Source organism: Peromyscus maniculatus, chromosome 15, assembly GCF_049852395.1.
Source record: "Peromyscus maniculatus bairdii isolate BWxNUB_F1_BW_parent chromosome 15, HU_Pman_BW_mat_3.1, whole genome shotgun sequence".
Lineage (NCBI taxonomy): Eukaryota > Metazoa > Chordata > Mammalia > Rodentia > Cricetidae > Peromyscus > Peromyscus maniculatus.
The window spans coordinates 79,030,968-79,051,551 of NC_134866.1; the positions used below are offsets into that span (position 1 = coordinate 79,030,968).

A 20,584-nucleotide genomic window follows, 5' to 3' on the forward strand; every position below is an offset into this window, starting at 1 on the left:
TTACCACAACCCGCAAGCAGCAGCAAGTGAACTGACAAGACATGTCCAGTGTGCTCCAGAGGTAACAACTGCTTCTCGGTTAGTGTTATGGTCAGACCCACACAGGAGGACCTCATGCTTGGGCAGGAAAACCCTGGCCAGAAACCATGGCTAGTGTCATCCTAAGGATCCACAGGAGATAACCCACTACTCTGCAAAATGGACACAGTATCAACTGCCTTCTAAATAGTTATCTTCATAGCTGAAGATTAGTGCAGCTCTCAATCCTCATTGGAGAAGCTTCTTTTTGTAGTTAACACCGTCAAGCGAAAGACTCGGGAATGGTCAAATGCAGAGAGTGAAGTGACTGTCGAGGGTTCAGTCTTCAATGAACAACTCCAGCACCCAGCCACCCCCACCTCGGAACCTAGGGAACATCACAGAGGAGGTCCCAGAGAGTTTGTAAGAACCAGAGGTTGAGGAAGACTGCTGAAAATCAGTCTTCTGGACATGGCCGGAGCATTTCACTTATGAACTCACAACAACTCTATTTACAAACACAAGATCGAGCCAGTCAACAGTCCAGCATGTCTGGTGGAGGGACACAAGAGATGGTAGCCTCAGCTGAGGCGCTGCTGGCAGGGGATGGCCACGGGGAAAGGAGAGTCAGTTTTCTTTCCTTTTCCTTTTTTTTTTTTTGTAGACCAGGCAAGCCTCGAACTCACAGCCATCTGCCTGCCTCTTCCTCCCGAGTGCTGGTATTAAAGGCATGCGCCGCCCCTACCACCACCACTACCACCACCTCATGGCCCAAGAGTCAGTTTCTATTCTAAAGGCTATGGCCTCTGTTAGGTTGCCTATGCTGCACTGACCCATACCCATGCACAGATGAGCAACACTGACTGGACTCAGTAGGTTGTTTTGTTTTGTTTTTAAAAAGGAAATGAGGCTGGGAGGAGGAAGACACATTGGGGAGGGTCTGGAAGGGGGTTGAGGGGCGGCAGAGGGGTTCCTAAGGAGTCAAGCCAGGAACTTGCACATGCTAAGCACATGCTCTACTACCTCCAACCTTATTATTTGCTGTAATCATTCTCAAAGCAAACTCTTAAGAAGGACCCAAGTCTCCTCTACAGTTTTGGTCTTCATCTCCCAGCAACCCTCAAATTTCAGTTTATATTAAATTTACACTTAAATTTCAGTTTACATTCTAGACTACAAGAAGAAAAAAAGAAATGCAAATTCTACTTGCTCTTTTCAAAATTAAACAACCTATTACAGGCTCACAGATGTATCTCATAAAGGCAGACAATAAAAATCTGAGATTCATTAACAGATATGTGATTACCAATGATTGTTAATGGGAATACACAAGAAATAATACATCTTGGGACAATCTGAAGAAAATTCTCCCTGATTCACTCTTTTTGCTTTCTACAGTTACGTTTTTTCTCTTCAACTAAAACTACAATGGCAAGATGTAACAGTACTGAGTACACAACCAGTTATCAAGCATTAGTAATTGCTATTATTCACAACAATAGTATCTGCCATACACATTACTGTACATGTCTTTTCTAGTAAAACAGAGGTTCCTAGGATGTGTTTAAGACTTACTCTTGGGGGCAGGAGACATGGCTCAGAGGTTAAGAACACCAACTGCTCTTCCAGAGGTCCTGAGTTCAATTCCCAGCACCCACATGGTGGCTCACAACCATCTGTAATGAGATCTGGCACCCTCTTCTGTATATATAACAAATAAATTAAAACAAAACAAAACTTACTCTTATGTATTTCTGCTTCAGGAGGGCTCGACTGAACAAGGACATTTCCTGCAAGATTTGTTGCTTCCTGTTTATCAGCTTCAACTTGGTTCTTCCTCCTCTTTTTCTCTTGATTTTGGTCTTGCTCTAACATAGCTTGTTCTAAATCTGGTCCTGACGGAGTCGGTGATTCCTCTTCAGCAACTGTCTGAGCATCCTTTTGAGATCTTTCTGGGTCTGAAATATTACTATTTACAGACTCGTCTGGATCATCATTCACTTCTTCACTGGTTACATTTTTTGCTAAAAACAAGAGAAATTGTTATAAATACATGAACTACTTACAGAAAACTTATTGAAAGGGAAGATGATAAATAAAGTATATTCTGTCATGTTATTTTTGTGCAAAAACTGAAGATAGACTAAAAGAGGGAAAGAAGAAATCAGTTATAATATTTACACTATAAAAATCATGCCGGAGGCCGGGCGGTGGTGGCGCACGCCTTTAATCCCAGCACTCGGGAGGCAGAGCCAGGTGGATCTCTGTGAGTTTGAGGCCAGCCTGGGCTACCAAGTGAGCTCCAGGAAAGGCACAAAACTACGCAGAGAAACCCTGTCTCGAAAAACTAAAAAAAAAAAATCATGCCGGTCCAGGCTCAGTGGTAAAGCACATCCTTCTTAGCATACACGGCCGTGGGTTCAACTCCCAATACTGTCTCCCCCGCCCCGCGCCGCCGCCGCCCCGCCCCCCGCCAAAAAAAGGATACACACATGGCAATTAACAATAATAAAGTAAGTTTTATATGTAGTAATGTGATGGAATTCAAAGTATATTGTTATACAAAAACTTAAAGTGGCAGAAATATTTGCATATTTATGAGCTTATATTTTCATTAAAAAAAATTATGTTATTCCTAGGAATTCTCACGAATTTGCTTTGAAAGTCAGGTAGGACAAAGAGTTCTAGAATTGTACCTTTTGTATCATTTTAGGTTGTTTGGTTGACTTTCTGAGACAAGGTCTGATGCATCCCAGGTTGCTTCAAACCATATAACTGAAACCAGGCATGAATTTCTGATCCTCCTGCCTGAACTACACATCTTTCTTATCATTTTGTGGTGCTGGGGATCAAATCCAGGCAGTCTTCTGCATTCCTGGCAAGTACTAAACTACATCCTCAGACTGAAACACTGTTTTGTCCTTTGAAATATATGTGTGTGTGCAAGCACAGTACATCAGTGTCTGGAGAGGCTACAAGATGGCATCAAATACAAGAGCTGCAGCCATACCAGCACAGGTGCTGGAAACCAAAGGCCAGTCCAATTCAAGAGCAACAAAGCATTCTTGACATCTGAGCCATCGCTCTAGCCTGTATCAGACCTCTCCCACAAACACACACACACACACACACACACACACACAGAGGTGGTACATGTAAGCATTATAGCAATAATAATAATAATTCCCTCCAACTGAACACTCTGATGATGTCAACTACCTGAATACCATCTGAACTCTCAATTCCTAAGAGACAATCCTGTCAACTCACCACTAGATGAAACTGAACAATCAATACCTTTTACATTTTTCCGTGGCTTGGAGGCCTTTTCCTTTAAATTCTGACATTTAGTAGATTTTTGTTTCCTTTTTTCTTCTTCAGCAAGAACTTTCTGAAGCAAATGAGCAAAAAAATCGAAGTCAAAAGGGCGTTTTTCCTCTGTTTAAAGAAAAGGGAAAAAAAATTTAGGTTTGTTTTTTTGTTGTTGTTGTTTTGTTTTTTTTAAAGAAGAGCTCTCTAGTTTTCAAAGTAGAATAACATCCAAAGCAAATGGACTTATTTATTAGAGCGTGGATAAGTAAATATATAGCACCTTCCAGTAACAAAACAAAAAGGTAATTTAACAAGTAAGGGCTAAATGTGTCCAGCAATTATAGCATACACCAGACCCTGGATTAAAGCCCAGCATTAAAAAATAAGTTAAATGAAAACATTAGGTGTTACAAAAGAAACTGCTGTTTTAGACCATGAGTTTTATGTCACTATAAATAGGTTTAAATAGGTTCAAATACATCTTTCTTTTTTTTTTTTAGATTTATTTATTTATTTATTTATTTATTTATTTATTTATTTATTTATTTATTTATTTATACAGTGTTCTGCCTGCAGAAGAGGGCACCAGATCTCATTACAGATGGTTGTGAGCCACCATGTGGTTGCTGGGAATTGAACTCAGGACCTTTGGAAGAGCAAGCAGTGCTCTTAACCTCTGAGCCACCTCTCCAGCCCCCAAATACATCTTTCTTAATCAAAATGAAACCATTCCAGTCAACCCATCTTTGCCAATTGTTTTGTTCTGTCTTAGTCCCTGTAATGTAAAATCCATGCCTGAGATTCAGTGAAATCTTGGAAAGCGCTTTCTGCTTCTTTCTGGTATAAAACATCTGCCCTGTAAAAAACTACTGAGATGCTTGGAGAAGTGATAGTCAACGGCAAGGGGTCAGGTGAAGACAGCAGATAAAGCGAAACTTGGTGGCCTAAGCCAGGTGTGGTGGCACACACCTTTGATTCCAAAGGCAAGCTTATCTGTGAGTTCAAGGCCAGCCTGGTCTATGTAGTAAGCTCCAGATCAGCCAGGGTTTAAAGTGAGCAACAACTGTGGAGCCTAATTTGTTCAAGTTTCAGCTTCTGCAGTAGTGCTTGTGGGGTAGGAGGCTGGGCTTTGTGGAGAACCAGGCCCTGTCTGCTGACCAATGCTGGGGGCACAGCTCATGGACCTGATGGACCTATTTCTCAGCTATAATCAAAAGCTTTGAAGCCTCTTCTCAGTCCAGGCACTGCTAGGCATTGCTTTATTACACAATGCAATCCATTTGTCACTGCATGTCACAACCCAATAAAGAAGTGGTACAACGCTGTGTGTGAAATCAGGACGACAGTTCAAAGTGATGACTTTTTAATCGAGCTTTTTCATGTTCCCAATATGCTTCAAATGCAAAATAACCACTGAATGGTCCACACTGAGTTCTACAGCAACATTTGAGTTGTAGAAGGGGCAGATTCACCAATTGCCCAGTTTGCTACATTCCTCACCTTCAAGGTTCTCCTCTTCTTTGCCAACCTTACTGAACCATTATTGTAACAGTATATTTCTTAACAGTTCCTGGACCAAATGCATTGCTATTGTTGCAAATTCCGTCACATAAATGACTCATTTTGAAGTCAAGTAAGAAAACACTTGAGGGGCAAGAGAGCTGGCTCAGCAGTTAAGAGCACTGGCTGCTTGTGCAGACTAGTTTTACATCAACTTGACACAAGGTAAAGTCATCCAGAAGGAGGAAGACTCAAGCTAAGAAAATGCCTCTGTAAGGCTATCAGGCTATAGGCAAGTCTATGTTCTTAATTAGTGATTGATGTGGGAGGACCCAGCCCATGGTGGTCCTGCATTCTATAAGAAAGCAGGGGGCTGGAGAGATGGCTCAGAGGTTAAGAGCACTGGCTGTTCTTCCAGAGGTCCTGAGTTCAATTCCCAGCAGCCACATGGTGGCTCACAACCATCTGTAATGAGATCTGGTGCCCTCTTCTGGCATGCAGGCATACATGCAAGCACAACATTATATACATAATAAATAAATAAAGCTTACTTCATTTAAAAAAAGAAAGAAAGCAGGCTGAGCAAGCCTTGAAGAACAAGCCAGTAAGCAGCATACCTCCATGCCCTCTCCATTAGCTCGTGCCTCCAGATTGCTGCCCTGTTTGAGTTCCTGTTCTGACTTCCTTCCATGATGAACAGTGATTTGGAAGCATAAGCCAAATAAACCCTGTCCTCCCCAAAGTAAGTTGGTCATGGTATTTCATCACAGCAATAGCAACCCTAACTGAGACACTGCTCTTCCAGGGTTCAGTTCCCAGCAACCACAGGGTCGTTCACAACCATGTGTAACTCCAGTTCCAGAGAATTCAACACTCACTTCCGTCCTCTGTAGGCACCACACCCATGGGCTGCACAGACATGCATTCAGGCATACAAAAATAAAATGTTTAAAACAGTTTAAAAGACTATCTTGATTTTGCTTTTTGTCTAATGTGATTTCATAGTAAATATATAATATAAATATAAATAGATAATAAGTCAGTAGTATAAGATCATAAAGTGAGAAATATGCATTAATATGATGCATAATAACCATATTTAAGAATGTAATCAATATAAAATGGTAATTTCAACAATGTAAAAATCAAAATTACTTTTGCACCAACCTATTAAAAGGATAAAACTATTTATACAAGCAATAAAATGGGCGAATCTCAAAAGTAAAAGTAAAAGAAATCAGACACCAAGCATCACGTTGTATGATTCAATTAGATGATTAAACATGCTATACTAGTCCATGGTAACTCAAATGGAAACAGCAGTGCCCTTGAACTACCAAAGCACAGCTTGACTGGAAGGCAAACAAAGGGTCTTCCGAGTTGATGAAAATATTCCATGCATAACTTAGGGTGTTGGTTATTAGGATATATTCTTTGTTAAATTCAAATTATACTTTGAACTATTGTATCAATTATTTTAGGTGGCAAAGCCAGGCCCAAGAGGTAATTCAGTGGTAAAGCACATGCATTAGCTGGCATAAGAACCTGGGGTCAATTTTCAGCCCCCAAACACAAATGGAAATAACTGAGACCTCCTCCAAATGCCTATGATTCCAACATGCCCTCTTTTCATTACGTCCACTTCAATGTATTCTTCTTAGCATCACTAAAATGGGAAGTAAACATAAACCAGTCTAATAAAATCAGAAATACTGCCACTGTCAACTGTCAGCAAGAGAGCAGTCAGGGAAAAAAACCAAAACAAGGAATAAATCTACAAAAGAATGCTTCCTTAAACTTTACATCTAAACTCTGGTGAATGTACAGAAATATCACAAAAATGCCTCAGAAAAGGAGATACATACTAAAATACTAATCTGTTCTGATTCTCCACAAAAATTAACTAGCATCTAAGGAATCCAGAACAAATCTTTAGGTGGTTCTAGAGGACTTAATATAAGACCCTGTCCAGACAAAAGCAAAAAACAAAACTATAAAGGAAGCTGGAGAGATGGCTCAGGGGTTAGGGCACTTATTGCTCTTGCAGAGGATGCAGGTTGTTCAGTTCTCAGCATAGCACCTACACAGTGAACCACAATTCATAACTCCAGTTCAAAATGATAGGATGCTCTCTTCTGACCTCCAAAGACACTATACACACATGTGGTGAACATACATGAATGCATACATTCACACACATAAAATAAAACTTTAAAAATCCCACAGAAGTCTTTCTTTAATTCTTTAATTTCCTGCTACAAAGGCTCAAAATCAGAAAGAAAAACAAAACTATGAAATCTATAAATTATTTTCTGATAATCTATTAAGCCCAGTGGAAAGTCTCTCCATTTTTTAAATGGAGAAGTTCTCTATTCACAATACTCCAGATCTTTCAGGAGCCACTCCTGGAAATACTTTCAACTAAAGACAGAACACTCCGCATCAGACCCACTCATCTACCAAGGTGTCTACTCATAAAATAAATTCACACACTACACAGTGGATATTCTAAATCACACATGAGTCATTTTCCCCTAAAACCAGCCCTATGGCTAACTTTAATTAAGAAATTTTATTTTGAGCTGGATATGGTGGTGCACACCTTCGATCTCAGAATTCGGGAGGCAGAAGCAGATGAATCTCTGTTAACAGTCAGTCAGCCTAGCCTACAAACTGAGTTCAGGGCAATCCGGGCTTCAGCTTTGGAGCTGAAGTTAAGAGTACTTGCTGCCCTTGGAGAGGGATGGGTTAAGTTCCCAAAATCACATGGCAGCTCACAACCACCTGCTAACTTCAGATCCAAGGGATCCAATACCTTCTTCTGTCCTCTGTGGACACCAGGCACTCACATGGCACATAGATGCGGGCACTCAACATATACACACAAAATTAAAAAAAGCAATTCTTAAAAAAAAATGTAGACAGGCAAGGTGGTGTACATATTTAATTGCAGCACTTGAGGGACAGAAGCAGGTGGATCTCTCTGGGTTTGAGTCCAGCCTGGTCTATGTAGAGTTTTCAGGATAGCCAGGACTAAACAGTGGGCCTTGTCTCAAAAAGAATTTTTTTTATTTTACTTATAAGTAATTAAATTTAACACTACAGCTAATTTCATGGCTAAATGAACACTGACATTAATTATAAAATGCTGATAATTATTTCCTCATAAAAAGTGTGTACCTTCCAAAACATTTAAGAAAAACTATTTTAAACATAAATTTGTTTTTATTTATAGATATCTTGCAGTCTTTCTGTACTTACTAAAGGAAAAAAATAGTAATTTTAATGAAGGTATCAGAAGCTAGATGGTTCCTAGTGCTCTTTTAAATTGGATCTGAATTTAAATGTTGCCCATACATAAAGAACTTCACTAAGGATCAATAAGCATTAGGACCCAATTCCTTTTTCTTCCTTCAAAGAACTCAGTCTCTACCTGGAATTGGCTTATCAATATCCCCCACCCATTTAAACTCAGGACTCTCCAAGCGGATTTCTCCCCTGCCTTGTTTGCCAACACAGCTCGGAGAGCACCCAGAACACAGCAGGTAATCAGTGCTGTTGACTCAATGACTGGCTGACAACAAATGGACCAGCGGTCACAATCTACTTCCATGAACTAGCTCCTCAACACAGCTCCTTTCCAATGACAAAGCACTCAGGAACAGTGAGATGGCGCAGTTACGACCAAGCACTGACCACCAAGCCCGACACCCTCAGTTTAGCACAGAACCACTTGATGGAAGGAGAAGACCAACTTTTGTAAGTTGTACTGTGATACACATGCTGATGCACATCCATACATGCATTGATACAAAATAAAACATTGAAAAAGCCACTTTTCATTATTAGTTACTGCATACATTCATGGACTTAAAACTCTGCTTACCGCCAGGCAATGGTGGCACACCCCTTTAATTTCAGTACTCAAGAGGCAGAGGCAGAAAAATCTCTGCAAGTTCAAAGCCAGCGTGGTCTACAAAGTTGAATTCCAGGACAGCCAGAGCTATACAGAGAAACCCTGTCTTGGAAAACAAAACAAAACTCTGCTTACCTGCTTCTGGATATTTTGTCTAATTCTTTGATTACAGATTTGTACCAATTACCAAACTCACACTGTTAAATAAAAAAACTCAGACACACGCCAGAAGGACGATACACGCCTTTAACCCCAGCACATGGAAGGCAGATGGATCTCTGTGAGTTCAAGGCCAGCATGGTCTACATAGTAAGTTCCAGGACAGCGAGAGCTATACAAAGAAACCCTGTCTCAAAAAGAAAAAGAAAAAACCAACCAACCAAACCAAAAAAAAAAAGAACAACTCCGGCACAGTGGTTCATACCTGTAACACCAGCACTTGGAATCCTAGGCAAAGGATCGAAAGTTACAGACTAGCCTGGAATAGATAGCAAGGCCTTAATCTTACAAAACCAAAAGGGGAAGAAGCTTTCATTCTTTTTCTTATGCCAATCTAAGGACAAATCTAAAACACTAGAGCCAAAGACAAAGGGCTGATCATTTTTCAACCTCTACAAATAATACTTTGTGAAGAAATGCTTTAGTACTTACGGAATGCTTTGTCTATTCTCCATCCATTTGTTTTTTCTTCACGTTTAAATTTATTCTGTTAACAACAAAAAGATCTATAGTAATATTCTGCCATTAAACAAGGATTATTTCTAATTAGAGAGCATTAATATGCAATTCTATAAAGCATACCATTCCATATTAAATGGTATACTTTTGCCAACAGGCTAAGTTACTTAAAGCTTTAGTTTCTTAAAAATGAAGATTGAGGGCTAGAAAGACAGCTCAATGGGAAAGAGCACTGGCTGCCCTTACAAGGACTTGGGTTCATTATCTAGTAGCCACATGGAGGCTGTAACTCCAATTCAAAGAATTAATGCCCTCTTCTCGCCTCCTTGGGTACCGTACACATGATGCACGCACACGCATGCGCGCACGCACACGCGCGCACGCACGCGCGCGCGCGCACACACTCTCTCTCTCTCTCTCCAATAAACATAATTTATAAACTTTTTTATAATGAGAATGAAAGATTCACACAGATTCTCCTGATCTTATCTTTATCATCAACAGCAGAAATGAACAATAAAAGCTAGATTTACAGCACACAGATAGTCGTCATGGGCCAAGCTGGACAGTTTCAGTTCAACATCCAGAACTGATAGAAAAGGGAAGGAGAGAACCAATTCCCACTGAGTGACCTTATTACTTGCATATACTAGTGAGTATGAGTGGGCCGATACAGATACACAGACACACACACACACACACACACACACACACACACACACACACGCACAAACACAGATACACACACGATAAATGGATTTTTAATAAAAAAAAAAAAAAAATAGCTGACTAAGCCAGGCAATGGTGATGCATGACTTTAATCCCAACACTCAGGAGGCAGAGGCAGGCAAATCTCTAAGTTACATACAGGTCAGCCTGGACTACAGAGTTCGTTCCAGGATAGCCAGGGCTACATAGAGAAATCCTGTCTTGAAAAGTCAGAAAAAACAAAAACAAACAAACAAAAAATTTTGACTATCACACCAAACAGTTAAATATATAGTCAATTAAGCTAACACTATTTTATCGAATCTAAAATACTCCTAAGGTCAAACCTCTTGCATTATTATTATTCCAAAGTGTTTTTAAGTGTAATAGAAGGGAGTCTATACAGAAACAACTAAGCAAAAATTTAAACCCAAGTTTATCTCATTTATATATGGTTCCTGATATATCTATACACAGTGTATATTATATATATATATATATATATATATATATATATATATATATATATATATATATTTAAGACAAGGACCAATGTACACCATTGTGGCCTCATGCTCACTATTCAACTAAAAGATAACCTTGAATTCTTCCTGTCTACCTCTTGAGTTTTGGGGCTACAGGCATGCACTGCCATGTATTTTCCATGTTACATGGGCACTCAGAAATCAAACCCAAGCCTTCAGCTCACAAGGCAAGAGCTTTCCCATATAAGATACTGCCCCAGATCTGTTCAGTGAGTTCTGTTTGTTTACTTGTGGTCATTTAAGGCAGGATCTCATGCACCCAAGGCTGGTCTTAAACTCCTGATTCTCTTGCCACCTCTTGAGTGCTAGAATTATAGGCACGCACCACCACGTCTGGCTCATTACAAAGATTTTTTTAAAGTTAATAAAGCCTTAAAAAAAGATGAATCAGGAGGTTAAGCGAGGAGGATCACAATTGGAAGTCAGCCTGGGTTACAAAATGAAAGCCTGTCTCAAAATAATACAAACCAAAACAAATTTACAGAAGACAGACGAGTGATGGAAGGAAAAAGAAAACAAATCAGAGGGTTATCACTACAGAACCTATGAAAGTTTAAATGGTAATAGAAAAGTAAGAAAATTTTGTAGATAGGAACTCCACAGTTTAGCATCAACTGACACAAGAAAGTTTTCCATTATATTTATTTATTTATTTACTTATGGTTTTTCAAGACAGGGTTTCTCTGTGCATTCCTGGCTGTCCTAGAATTCACTCTGTAGAACAGGCTAGCCCAGATCCGCCTGCCTCAGCCTCCCAAGTGCTGGGATTAATAATGAATGCCACCACCACCCAGCAAAAATATTTTAACTTAAGATCTAAACAGTTTCATACATACACACAAAAGGAAGGAAGGAAGGAAGGAAGGAAGGAAGGAAGGAAGGAAGGAAGGAAGGAAGGAAGGAAGGAAGGAAGGAAGGAAGGAAGGAAGGAAGGAAGATGCAAGCTGATATCTCCCATGAATGAAGTTATAAAAATTCCTCAAAAAACATGTAATAAGGAGATTGAAGAGATGGCTCAGGGGTCAAGAATACTGGCTACTCTTCCAGAGGACCTGGGTTCAATTTCCACCACCCACATAGTAGGTCCAGTCCTAAGTGATTTGATGCCCTCTTCTGGTTTCCATGGGCACCAGGCACACATGTGATTCACAGATGTACATGCAGACAAAACACTCATACATACAAAATAAAAGTAATTTTAAAAATTAAAAAAAGAAGAAGAAAATGTAGCACACTTCTGCAATACATTAACGGAATATAGTAAAACCACATGGAATTGATCCCATGAATTGTAAGGTTAGTTCAGCACCCAGAAATCAGCAAGATATACTTCACTAATCTTAGAAATAGTGCATTCTCACTCTTCACACTACTCAAAGACTTACTGGAACTACACTAACTTTATATATATATATATACATATATATATATTTTATTTTACAATACCATTCAGTTCTACATATCAGCCATGGGTTCCCCTATTCTTCCCCCTCCCACCCCCTACCCTTACCCCCATCCTACCTCCCATTCCCACCTCCTCCAGGACAAGTCCTCCCCCGAGGACTGCGATCAACCTGGTAGACTCAGTCCAGGTAGGTCCAGTCCCTTCCTCCCAGACTGAGCCAAGTGTCCCTGCATAAACTCCAGGTTTCAAACAGCCAACTCATGCAATGAGAACAGGACTTGGTCCCACTGCCTAGTTGCCTCCCAAACTGATCAAGCCAATCAACTGTCTCACCTATTCAGAGGGCCTGATCCAGCTAGGGGCCCCTCAGCCTTTGGTTCATAGTTCATGCTACACTAACCTTTTTTTTTTTTTTTAAATATTCTTTTTTTTTTTTTTTAAACTTTTTTTTTTTTTTTAAAGATTTATTTATTTATTATGTATATAGAAGAGGGCGCCAGATCTCATTACAGATGGTTGTGAGCCACCATGTGGTTGCTGGGAATTGAACTCAGGACCTTTGGAAGAGCAGTCGGTGCTCTTAACCTCTGAGCCATCTCTCCAGCCCCTACACTAACCTTTTAAGGAACCTAAATGTTTTCCGAAAGAAATAATTCAGTGACAAACATTATTAATTAATCACATTATCAGAAAATTCTACCTCTAATCAAATTTTAGCCTTCACAGAACTTTAATGTTGTTTTCTTTCTAACCAACATCAACGCTAGGATATAAATAATATATAAGTAGGAGGTAGGCCTGGTGGGATACGCCTTTAATCCCAGCACTCAGAGGCAGGTGAATCTCTGAGTTTGAAGATAGCCTGGTCTACAGAGTGAGTTCAAAGACAGTCAAAGCTACAGAGAAACTATCTCAAACAAACAAACAAACAAATGCATATATACATACAAGCAGGAACCTCACCTCTTGAAGAAATGCCTGAGGCTATGGCATTATACTAGAGGATGCCCATTACATAATGCTCCCAGGCAATCAAATCTAGTCTACTTTAAGGACACACAAATTTTTATCTTTTTGATCGGTTACTTTCACAATGTAGCAAACATGAGAAGATGGAGAATTAGAAGGAAGATACATGGTTGGGCAAATGTCTCATTATAACTGGGAATGCACTTTGACAATGCAGTATGACGGAACCTAGATACATTCCAACCCAGGAAACCTATAGCCAATTTCTCAGCAAAAACCACAAAGCTCTCCGGTTCAATACACCTCTACCTGACGGTACTTCTGCTGCTCACAATGTTAGTGGTCACTCACAAAGGGAAGGGGTACTAAGACAGCAATAGACGGTTCAGTTATACACAACACTTTTTTCTTTAATTTTGGTTTTTCAAGATAGGGTTTCCCTGTGTGTGTAGCCCTGGCTATCCTAGAACTCAATTTGTAGACCAGGATGGCCTCAAACTCTAAGAGATCGCTTACTTCTTCCTCCCAAGCACTTTTCATATCATTCTAGAAAACCTAAAAGGTAAATTTAAAAGGTACTTTATAATCATAAACCTACATCTACTTTCTCTTTTCATTAACTTCCCAAACAAGACAGGGTTTCTCTGTGAAACAGTCCTGGCTGTCCTGGAACTTGCTCTGTAGACTAGGCTGGCCTCAAACTCAAGAGATTCACCTGCCTCTGCCTCCTCAGTGCTGGGATTAAAGGTGTGCGCCATTACCACCTGGCCTCATTAACTAACTCTTAATTTCAATATCTTTATCAGTAGTCTTCAAATATATTTTAAAAGTCATGTAAAAGCTCAGGAGAGAGCCGGGCGGTGGTGGTGCACGCCTTTAATCCCAGCACTTGGGAGGCAGAGGCAGGCGGATCTCTGTGAGTTCGAGGCCAACCTGGGCTACCAAGTGAGTTCCAGGAAAGGCGCAAAGCTACACAGAGAAACCCTGTCTCGAAAAACCAAAAAAAAAAAAAAAAAGCTCAGGAGATATTATACTAAAATTGAGAAATCTTACAAGAATCGGTTTTACACACACACACACACACACACACACACACACACACACACACACACACCATAATAGAGAACAAATGACTATAAATTAAGTTAAAAGAAAAAAGCCTTAGTAATTTTTTGGCCCTATCTAACCAATAAATGTTATAGGTATACTTTACCTTAATTTCTATCCTTGCTCTGTGAGGAAAAAGTTGTCCAATCATAGAAAAGTCAGTTCCTACCATGCTGATGGCTAAAAAAAACATATCTGTTTCTGTAAAAAATAAAAGATTAACTGAAAATTAATTTTCTGTTCAGACAAAATAACCTAAGTATATTAGTTAAAAATAAGTTATACAACATTTAATTTTATTGAAAAGAAATTCAAAGAATTCTAAGCACCCTAATACATTTAAAGAAAAAAAATCTCCATAGGTAAGTGTAGTGGTACACTCCATAATCCCAGAACGCAGGAGGCTATGGGAACAAGGACTGCTGAGTTCCAGAACTCATGGTGTGTGTGGTGCAAGATTCTAGGCCTGGATTCTACCTCAAGCCTGGTGGGATATAAGCCACAGTTTGTGAAACCCATCTGACAAGACCAGATTTCCTGGTCGTGCCCTGCCCCATGTAAACCTTCTAACTTGCTCTGTACTTACCAGGTCAGGATTCTTGCTCTGTACCCAACAGGGACAACTAAGGAGGTAAAGTAGGTGGCCCAGGAGACAACTAAAATGATCACACCCCCACGCCAAAGCGTCCCTAAAAGCTTGATCATCACATGGACCTGCTGGGACACAGAGAGAGCCACCCAACCAGGTAATAAACCAAACTTGAGATAAAGGGGTCTCTGAAAATAGAGTTTATTGAACCATGCTGTTGCTAGACAGAAATGAAGGACCAGCCCTGGGACAACTTCCACAGCTACCAGCAGCACACTGAAAAGCATTTGAAGGGAGTAACCAACCAATAACTGATCTGACTTAAGTCCCACTCCATGAGATGGAATCCATATCCAACACTGCTTGAGTGACCAAGAACCTGAGACTAGTTAGCCCAATGACCTAGGGCAAAATCAAGTAATTCTGGTCTAAAAGGAAAAAAAAAATTGTAGTGATAAAATGACTCCTAATGATATTATGCTATACTCATAAATCATTTCTTTGCTCAGCCATTATCAGAGAAGCTTCCTCCTGCAACAGATGAGAACAGATGAGACCCACAGCCAGACACTACTCAGAGTGAGAGACCTTGGACCACTCAGTCCTAAACGGGATGTCTCCACCAAAGCCCTCCCCTCAGAGCTCAAGAGAATCCATGGAAGAGGAGACAGACAGAAAGAGGGTAAGAGACAAAGGGGATGAAGGACACCAGGAAAACAAGGCCCCTAAATCAACAGGAGCAAAGCTCATCTGAACACCCAGACACTGAAGCACCACGCACAGGGTCCGCACGGTGTTCACTGGGTCCTCGACATATTATGGCTTCTAGTTTCGTGTTCTTATAGGATTCCTGACTGTTTGTCTGTCTTCTCCAACTCTGATGTGACAGTTTTTGTTTGACCTTATTATATTTTGTTACATTTTTAAAAAATGAATGAATGCAAACCTAGCCAGTAGGGTAAAGGTTATCAACAGAATTGTCATTTATATCTGCTGGGAGAGGGAAAATCAGTTTTCTCAATGGAATGACACTGGTTTATCAACCACTCCAGGGCAGACCTCATATTCAGTAGCTGACCAACAAATAACAAATTCCACAGGTGTGTGTGTGTGTGTGTGTGTGTGTGTGTGTGTGTGTGTGTGTTCGCTCGCGCGCGCATGCGCGCGCACTTTTATCGGTTACAATTTGGCAGGGTTTTTTGTTGTTGTTGTTGTTGTTTTTCTTTCCTTTTTGGGTGATGCTGTATTTTGCTTTCTAGGCTTTGGCTGTTTTGCTGTTGTACTGGACTTTTCATTTATTTTTTGAGAAAGAATCTAAAAGTTGGGTGAATAGGGAGGAGGAGAAGATCTAGATGAACTTTGGGGAAGGAAAGAATATGATCAAAATATATTTAAATTTAAAAACTGGGGGTTGGAGAGATGGCTCAGAGGTTAAGAGCACTGGCTGCTCTTCCAGAGGTCCTGAGTTAAATTCTCAGCAACCACATGGTTCACAACCATCCATAATGAGATCTGGTGCCCTCTTCTGGCCTGCAGGGATACATGCAGGCAGAGCACTGTATGCATAATAAATAAACAAATCTTAAAAAAAAAAAAAAAAAGAATAAATTTAAAAATTGTTTTAAGTTAATAAAAATAATAATAAAAAACTGCACATAGTAGATGCTGAACCTTATTACTATCAAGCAAATGTATATTAAGATAAAGGAGTAATTTGGAATATAATATTTCCATAAGCTAATAAAACTTACAAAATTATTATTGGCAAAGCTGTGGGAAAATAATACTTTTTATAAGCAACTGGTAAAAATATAAATTGATGGGGCTTTTGTGTTTGGCCACCTGTAGGAAATAAAATACCTAGTGACTGGCAAAAAGAGGAAAAGAAAAAAAGAAAAGCACTTAGAGAAATGTTCACTGGACCTGGGGGTTGTGGTGGTTTCTAACATGCTGAGGAAAGGAGGAGGGCAGTGAGGGGATGTGACAAGCCTGACAGATCTCATCTCAGAAGAAACAGAAATGGTAATAGTCAGAACAGCACACAGTATTTCTTTTGCCCTATATCCTGCCATGCTTAAAAAGGTTTTCACAAACTCTATTTTTATACTAAAAAGCAGTTAAGTACCACCATGAAATATGAAATTGTTTATTTTAGGTAAGATCCTTTTTTATTAAGATTCTATTTATTACGGTGGGGGAGGAATGGAGACAATTTCTCTGTGTAGACCAGGCTGGCCTCAAACTCAAGAGATCCACCTGCCTCTGCCTCCCAAGTACTGTGATTAAAGGTGGGAGCCACCACCACCTAGAGAGATAAGATTCTTTATGTAGGCCAGACAGGCCTCAGACTTGTGATCCTCCTGCCTAAACCTCCTTAATGCTTGCCTTCTAGCTATACACCTTCACTGTTGGGGAATGCCTACAGAAACGTTATTATTCGATGTTTTCAAGGAGAACATTATGATTAGAAATACGGGAAACAGAATGCTCCACTGGCACAAAGGGCTAGTGTATGGTGCTTACACAGAACATTATTCACCTAAAGGTTGCTTCTTTGTACAATTTGAAAAAGATGAAGAATCCAGGCAAAATGATCAAAATGCTAATTCTTAAAATGATTTCTAGGGTAAAGTGAAGATATGGTAGAGGAAGGAGGGAGGAGGAAGGGGCACCAATAAAATTACGTGGACACAAGACAACATGACAGTTCACATCTTCTTTACAAGAAGTCTGATTTAATAGAAAACTTATAGTTCATTTCAAAACAACAGCATACAACTTTTAGTGAGAATGAGTTACCTTTATTTGACCATGGTTTTGAGTAATAGTTTTTCCTGAAGCTGGAATATGTAGTTGTTGAGCCTCGCTCAAATATTGGATCATTTTCCTCAACAACACAGGGGCCTTTTGTTCTCAAAACTTCTACAGTTAAACTGAAAGAAAGACGTTTTCAAATAGAATCACACTAAAAACAACTATGAAAAACAATAGATGAGATTTAACTAGCCGTATTCTAAAATTTACCATAGCAGTAATACCAAAAATATTAGATATATTTGAAAAATGATATTTAAATTCAAAATATGTATTTTCCAAACGTTATTCCTAAGAGGCAGGAATAAATGCCAACCTGTTTTCATTATAGTATTTTTAAAATAACTTTGGTCTACCTATTGCCATTTTTGCTTTTCTGTCTGTCTGTCTGGTTTTTTAGACCAGGCTTTATGTAGTACAGGTTTCCTATTCATCTACATCTACATCTTCCCACATGCTAAGATTGTGGGTATGTGCCATCACAACTGTTTTATTCTATCGGTTTCTACTGTCTTCTGGGCTAGTATCACATTAACTATTAATGACATAAAATCACCATCACATATAAAAATGTATTATCAATATTATATTTATATTTATTATAGTCAAATTTAAATGTTATATACATTTTTACTAACCAAACTTTCAAAACCTTTCATTTCTCTTTATTAACTAATCCCTTATAAAATATATACTTTAGAGCTGGCGATGGATCAGCAGTTAGGAATTGCTTGATGTTCCTAATGACTTATTATATACACCCACACATCAGTGCAACTCTCAGGCCTCATCTGGGAAACTTATATTTGCAGTAGATGAGGATAACAGAGACCCACAAGGCCAAAGTGCAGAAAATAGAAGAGACTACAAAATATTCAGCCCTAAATGCACCATATGTAACAGGTACTCCTCCCAAGGCTCCAGAATCACTATGAAGAGAGGGTAGAAAGAATATAAGAGCCAGGACGACTACAAGAAGACATCTTCTGATCACAGAGCAAGCTAGCAGCTACACAGAGGAACACACAGTGACTGTTACAGCGTGCAAAAATCCTCTGCAAGCCTGAACTAGAACAAATGCCAGCACAGAGAGGGGTGTCGAGCGAGCACGAAACCTCACCACTACCTGTGCACCAGATAGCAAGCGGTAGCTGCTGGTAAAGGGAGAGGTACGAGTTCTCTAAGAACGCATTTCCTAATAAGGTGACCATGCTCCAATGGAATACCATACACCCAAGAATATTTGGGTAGTACTCACTGGTCTTGAAGGGTTTAAAAAAAAAAAAAAAACAACAAGGGAATGAAGTGGATCTGGAAATATGATCAAAACATGTACAAAATTTAAAATTCTCAATGATTAAAAAACAAATATGTGTATGTGTGTATTTAAAAAAAAAATGCTTGCTGCTCTTCCAGTACTCAAATTCAGTTCCCAGCACCCACATCAGATAGCTTAGAATCACATATAACTCAGATTCCAAGAGATCGTCCATTATGGCCATATACCAAAATATGAAATTAGGGTAAGGTGTAGTGACATATAACTTTAATCCTAGCAGTCAGAAGGCAGAGAAAGGTGGAACCCTGTAAAGTTCGAGGCCAACCTGGTCTACAAAGTGAGTTCCAGGCCATCCAGGGTTACACAGTGAGACCGGGTTTCAAAAACTCAAATGAACAAAGTGAAATTAGTGAATAATGTGATAAAACCTAAATACCAACTTCAAGACTGAGTAAATCCTAGAATTCCACCCTCATTGGATAATAGCGCACAGCTGACTCAGAAGCTGGACTGGGTTAACAGCACGGGAAGAAGTAAAACAAAGTCAGGGTGACAGAAAACAGGACAGTGATACATCCCACGCAAAACATGCTAAAATTACAAATTAATTTAGTCCCCCTTTCTGTTTCCAATATTCCTGATGTAAATACACAGTGGGGTTAGAGTTATACTGACAGATTCAGAAAAGAACCTCTCCTTAGACACACAACATGTGTTCTCTGCCATCACCTCCCTCCTCCCTCTCACCCCATCTCCTTAACTCACCTTTCTTCATCTAAAATAATAGAGCCATCTTCTGCCACTTTGACTCGGGGAACCAGCAGTGGCCCGTCGTCCGCCTCCTCCTCCACCTCTCCATTACTGTCAGCATCAGGAGCGCTCGGACTCTCCTGTCTACTAAATGTAAAGAGTCCATTAGCAACAAAACACAAGCATTTCCTGAAAAGTCCAGATTCAAAACAAGTTATTAAAAAAGCAACACTCCAGCTACTTCAAACTTTCCCTATAACTTAACTGACAAAAAATGACCTACCAGTCATGGTGGTACACAATGTAATCTTGGCAATAAGGAGGCCCCTTATCTCTTTAACTCATACAGAAACACATGAAAATTGCAGAGTAATGCTATCATGTGATGTTTCCATTGATTAAATATATAGTATGATGTTTAAATTAAGCTAAATATTTCTATCTTGTCAAACATTTCTCATTGCTTTGTGGTAAAAATATGCAAAATCTATTTCCCTAGCTTTCCGAACTATCTATACTAGCTTATCTTTTTTGAGTTCTCTTTTATTTCTTAGTCTAGAAGTAGGATCTTGCTCTGAAGCCCTAGGCAGGCTGGGCCTCACTATGTGGCTCCATGCTAGACTCAGCCTCAGCCCTCAACTGCTGGGCTCACAAAGGTCCAGCTCTCAGGTACTCAGTCAGCCTGAGGTGCAAAAGCCCAGCACAACTCCTTGCTCCTATCCAATTATAACTTAGTTTTTCAAAAGATGAATCCAAATCTTACAATCCACTACAATGTCTGCTTAATATTTTATTGAAGTACACATAAATTATAAATCTGGAATGATGTATTTAAAAATTGGTGGGCTGATGAGATGGCGTGGTGGGATAAGGTACTTGCACAAAGCCGGATGGCCTGAGTTCAATCTCCAGAACACAGACTCCCACAAACTATCTTCTCACCTCCACACTCTCGGTGGCATGCATGTGCCTACATATAAACACACAAATACGC

At 39.6% G+C, this 20,584-nt stretch overlaps 2 protein-coding genes across 6 annotated transcripts in view; one reads left to right on the top strand and one right to left on the bottom strand.

Moving 5' to 3' along the window:
- Bdp1 (BDP1 general transcription factor IIIB subunit) overlaps window positions 1-20,584 on the bottom strand; it is a 100,440-nt gene that overhangs the window by 69,613 nt on the left and 10,243 nt on the right. For 3 of the 5 annotated variants that reach the window (XM_042261693.2, XM_006994411.4, XM_076552122.1), the window contains exons 5-10: window positions 19,606-19,737; window positions 17,547-17,680; window positions 14,265-14,359; window positions 9,398-9,452; window positions 3,316-3,456; window positions 1,761-2,042 (exon numbers count right to left, since the gene is read on the bottom strand). In XM_042261693.2, coding sequence (XP_042117627.1) covers window positions 1,761-2,042; window positions 3,316-3,456; window positions 9,398-9,452; window positions 14,265-14,359; window positions 17,547-17,680; window positions 19,606-19,737 — 839 coding nt within the window. The remainder of the gene's footprint in view (window positions 1-1,760; window positions 2,043-3,315; window positions 3,457-9,397; window positions 9,453-14,264; window positions 14,360-17,546; window positions 17,681-19,605; window positions 19,738-20,584) is intronic. The other 2 variants (XM_076552123.1, XM_042261692.2) reach the window with 1 other exon arrangement.
- The window catches only part of Serf1a (small EDRK-rich factor 1A), a 28,042-nt gene continuing 22,095 nt past the window's right edge, over window positions 14,638-20,584 (top strand). Inside the window, exons 1-2 of the mRNA XM_076552142.1 lie at window positions 14,638-14,904; window positions 15,257-15,429. Of these exons, the coding sequence (XP_076408257.1) occupies window positions 14,867-14,904; window positions 15,257-15,429 (211 nt within the window). The 5' untranslated portion in view covers window positions 14,638-14,866. The remainder of the gene's footprint in view (window positions 14,905-15,256; window positions 15,430-20,584) is intronic.